Below are 4,504 nucleotides of genomic sequence, written 5' to 3' on the forward strand. Positions count from 1 at the left end.
TTCGTCTAAACAGCTCAGAATATTTTAAAATATGTAATTTTCAATTGCATACCTACATATGTATGTACAAAAAAATTTGTATTGAAAGACCCCATTGTAAATGTATGGTAAAATATATCAATATCGAAAAAGTGTATTACAAAACGACAATTAAATTATTTTTTAAAACACATATTTGCATTAATAATTATTGCGAACTAGTTCCATTGTAGACAGCCGACTAAATGTAAGTGACAAGTATTTTCACGTTTTGCTCAGCTTCTATACATACATATAACAAGTAAATATCTTTTTCATTTTGTTAAAGCACAAAAAAAACCTTATTAAGGAGCATCTTAAATTATGGTTATACATACATATTTTATATAGACTTTTTTTTATCAAACTTTTACAGCTAATATCCCGCAGTTTTTAGCCAAGTTTTCATTTTTAGATCTTACGATCTGTTTAAAATTTTTAAATTCCTACAATTTGCTTATAGCAAATATCCCAAACGTGCTGTTCTTTTACCTACATATGTACATATGTATGTACATATATGTTTTTGGTTTTGTATATATTTATTTTGTATACATATATAATTATTGTATATGTATGTACATATGTATGAGTTAACATGTACTTGATCCATGTAAATCTGTAAATGGTACAAAATCTATTGTTAAAAGTTTAAAATCTAAAAGCTCTTAATGTTTCCTAATTTCAACTGCTTTGCTACTTGATAACATCCTTGCGGGTGAGAATAATACGTACTATTTCGTGTTGGCATAGCTGTGTATTAGTGAAAGTTCATTGCAAAAATATACAATACACACCTTACACAGTGTGATTGTTTTTTACAAAATGTGAGCTGTCTTTACCTTTATGTAGTAAATATGAATTTCAATGTTATGTCCACTGTGATCATACACCTGTAAGTGCATTGTCCTATTTTTTATATTACCTTCTTTATATGTACATATAACAATTTGAATAATCCTTGCAAATATTTCGTTTCTGTGTATCTGTCATTGGCAATAAATTGCAAAAATTTATTTTAACATCGCTTCTATCTTTAATATGGTGTTTGCATGAGGCGATTTTACAGGCAACTTTTAGTTGAAATCAACAATCGCCTGGTATGAACTAACCGCTTCCAATGAAGTTGGGGACCAAGCTTGGGGTGCAGCCAACTTTTGGTTCAACTAATCGCCTCTTAAATTGCCTGGAAAATCGCCTCATGTGAACACCGTTCGAATTTAATTTCTAGGGAATCTCACACAAAACAGCCACGATTAAGGGCATTTGAAACATTTTAGAAAAAAAGTTTCCAATTATTTGAATCACTAATTTTTACGTATACTTATTCAATACATACATACATATATATGTGCAAACATAGGTTACTCCTCGGTTGGCATTGATTTTAATGCATTAATGCACTCCTAACTCCTTTTTTCATCTTTCTCGCTTCACATTTTTTCCTTTTATGCGTTTCTGTGTGTTTAAGACATGGAGCTGCATGGCAAGCGCGGCGAACCCATCTGCGTGAGAACACGATCCAACCATTGTAGCGGCCCATTCAAATGCAACTCAATCCAACACGGAGTTGAAGTAACCGTCTGACGTCTATATTCTGCACCCCAACCCTTCACAAATGACATGCGTATGGTACACATACGCGTTAATTGATATACGGCCTCAAAACCCTGTGATACTGATTGCGATAGCAATGCTGCGAATTCTTGATTATTAAAGATTTTCAAATTACATCCTGGTGGTATTTTACAGACAGTAGCTGGATGCCATCCATAGCGTTGATTACAATTAGGACTTTGCACAAATATTGACGAATCACTGAGGCATTCTGCGAACACCTCACCCCCAATATAATAAAGACGTACTCCTTTGCCAATGTGGCGACGAGTCTGTTCAACCACTTCATTACGATTTACATTGGAGAGTAGGCCAAGACAGAAACGCTCAGAGTTTGAGGGATCGGTGAAACCATCTACTGTAATAGATGGTTGCGAGGCATGGAAGGTTTCACCGACACGCGTGTTAAGTTCATAATAAGAAATTGAGCACCAGAAAGCGGGCTCATGGTACATTACGGGACTAGCATCGACTGGTGGCGTCAACCTCGACATGTTCATATTGTCATTCGGGTCAATGGGATCACCATCTTCGCTCATGTAGCCAGGTGGAGGCGTGCCCGTGTTGGGAATGCTACTGCCAACACTTAGCACACTTGATTGCGAGTCCATGTTACAAGCGCCAGATCCTACAAGTGAGCCATTGATTTGTTGTTGTTGTTGTTGAGCTGCACTCATGCCCAAACCAACTAAACTACCCGGCGAATGCTGTTGTTGTTGATGATGGTGACTTGACAACTCCATATACTGTGGCGGACTCAAAGAGGCGCTGCGTATAGTAGCGGCATTGTACTCTGTATTATTAGGTATTTGGTGGGTGTGATTATCCAATGGATAATCGGTAATTGAGTCAGGCGGTGTAGGCAATGATTTTGGCACCAAAATCGATAGTTCAATCTTTTTGTAATGATATGGATTGATACAAATCTCGTCTTTACGCAAGTGAAAAGCGTATTCGCAATGATCCAAAGCTTTCAATTCATTCTGAGATTGTAGATCTGGCCAACGCCATACGCGGCAATATATGACATGAGGTTGTCCTTTGCGCAAATTTTCGCCAGTAGCGCCTGGCTTACTACGCGGTACGGTGACACAGCGTGTATTACAATTTTGTGTAGAAATGGCACGTTCTAACTCTTCGAGTTGTATGTTCTTCTTCACTTTCTTTACTAGATTTTTAACCGCCTTTTCTGACCACTTCCCCTCGACCGTATCTTCGTTGCCCTTCTTGAGTGCTAACAAACGTTTAACTACTTGTGGGGTGAATGGCAACATCGCACGTGGCCCAGCAAGCGTGCACTGGTCGACTGGTAGAGTCGTCAACAAATGCTATAGATCCGGCTTGTCCTAAATATATACACCTGCTTCCGGTACGAAGAAATATCTGTGAAATGTATGATAATCTGGCGGTGGTCGTTAGCACTTGCGCGGTCGGTTGCTTACAATGGCAGCTAGTAGCAAATAATAAGATTACTGGCGAGTTCCTAAAAAGCATAATTTGTGATCATACATATATATGTAAATATACATTTCATTGCATAACTAAAAAAGTCCTTATTAATTACTATAACGAACCTGAGCTAGTAATACAGAAAATATTTGCTCTTTTCAAACTCACCAATCCAGACTTGTGGCCAATATGTATACTGCAATTCTAAGTGGAATGAATGAATTTTTTTAGTCTTGTCTTGTCGGATAAATGTATGTATATAAGTACATTCAAGGATATTTCAAACATTCATCTATGCCCATGCAATTTAAAGGAAATCGACAGCTCTACATAATAAATTTTTACGTTAAAATTTGGCGTAAATTATATTTTCTATACTTTTTTGCGGCTACGATTGCGTTATACTTATATGTATATTAAATATGTATGATTCTTTGCTTACTGGCTGAGTATACTATTTTGCACGGTTTCTTTATTTTCCGTCTCCTCTTCGTCTGTCTGCTGACCTTTCACACTTTTTTGTGCTTTCCGTTCTACAACAGAGTCGTCATCGCCGTCGTCTGATGGATACTTTTCTTGCCTCTTCCTTCTGCCGACTGGATATGTTTTCTGCTTTGTTTCCTTTTTAGAGACGTTTAAAATGCATCGTCTCGCACTGTTGCTGTGGACCTTGTTGTTCTATTGCCTTTGCAGTATTCTCACCCCAAGTATTTATTCGTTTGTGCACTTTCTTCCCTTCCCTTGACCACACAAATATATTTTATTTTACGTCTTTCAACCAAGCACAGACTTTACTTTTCGTTTTACTCTACTTCCTCTTCCTCCTTGCACTTCCTTCTCAATTCTGCTAATCAATCGCTTTTGCCTTTGCCAGACGACCAGTGATAGCAAATGCCGTTGGCTTCACTATTTATGCTAAACTGCTATTAAGTAATTTTGCGTTTAAATTTTAGACGCGCTTGTAAACTTTTTCTGCAAATTTTTGCAATTATAAACGTACAGAAACTGTAAAAATTTGGAAAATGAAAATGAAAATAAACTCGCCTCCGCACAAAGCAAAATTTACAATCGTCTCATTCATTCCGTCGTCATTCGGCAAAAGGCCTTGCCAGGTACGAAAATTTCGCATTTATTTTGCATTCAATATATTTTAAGAGTTCCCTTTTACTTAATAATTTATTAAATATGAGTATTTAGATGGTATCTTAAATTCGCAATCCATGTAAAACCGCTTTCCACAGTATAAATATAAAATCATCCATTTCAAAGAAAAAAAAATAAAATAAAAAACAGATGGCGAACGAACACGAACTTTGTTCGAAATGCCGGATATAAAATGAGTTGTTCCGGAAATGTTGAAACGTGGCTTCATTTGCGGTTTTCGTCCTTACAAAGTTATATTGGTAAGGCATTTTCAATT

At 36.6% G+C, this 4,504-nt stretch overlaps 1 protein-coding gene across 6 annotated transcripts; it reads right to left on the reverse strand.

Moving 5' to 3' along the window:
• Positions 1–1,001: 1,001 nt before the first annotated feature.
• Positions 1,002–4,174, reverse strand: LOC118753532 (mothers against decapentaplegic homolog 3-like). Of its 6 annotated transcripts, XM_036488413.1 has the most exons (4): positions 3,880–4,174; positions 3,527–3,824; positions 3,253–3,288; positions 1,002–3,118 (listed from the first exon to the last, which is right to left on the reverse strand). In XM_036488413.1, exon 4 carries the CDS (start codon positions 2,907–2,909, stop codon positions 1,485–1,487), a length of 1,425 nt encoding a protein of 474 aa, XP_036344306.1. In that variant the 5' UTR covers positions 2,910–3,118; positions 3,253–3,288; positions 3,527–3,824; positions 3,880–4,174; the 3' UTR covers positions 1,002–1,484. The 6 variants fall into 6 exon arrangements, with proteins under 6 accessions (XP_036344306.1, XP_036344300.1, XP_036344302.1 ...); XM_036488407.1 differs by having other exon boundaries at positions 3,527–4,174; XM_036488409.1 differs by having other exon boundaries at positions 3,210–3,288; positions 3,527–4,174.
• Positions 4,175–4,504: the final 330 nt, after the last annotated feature.

The sequence above is a fragment of the Rhagoletis pomonella genome, unplaced genomic scaffold (genome assembly GCF_013731165.1).
Source record: "Rhagoletis pomonella isolate Grant_MI unplaced genomic scaffold, Rhpom_1.0 Rhpom_scaffold_02577, whole genome shotgun sequence".
NCBI classification, from domain to species: Eukaryota; Metazoa; Arthropoda; class Insecta; order Diptera; family Tephritidae; genus Rhagoletis; species Rhagoletis pomonella.

Coding starts and splice junctions, on each gene's coding strand:
- LOC118753532 (XM_036488413.1), bottom strand. CDS start 2,909: ATGTTGCCATTCACCCCACAAGTAGTTAAACGTTTGTTAGCACTCAAG.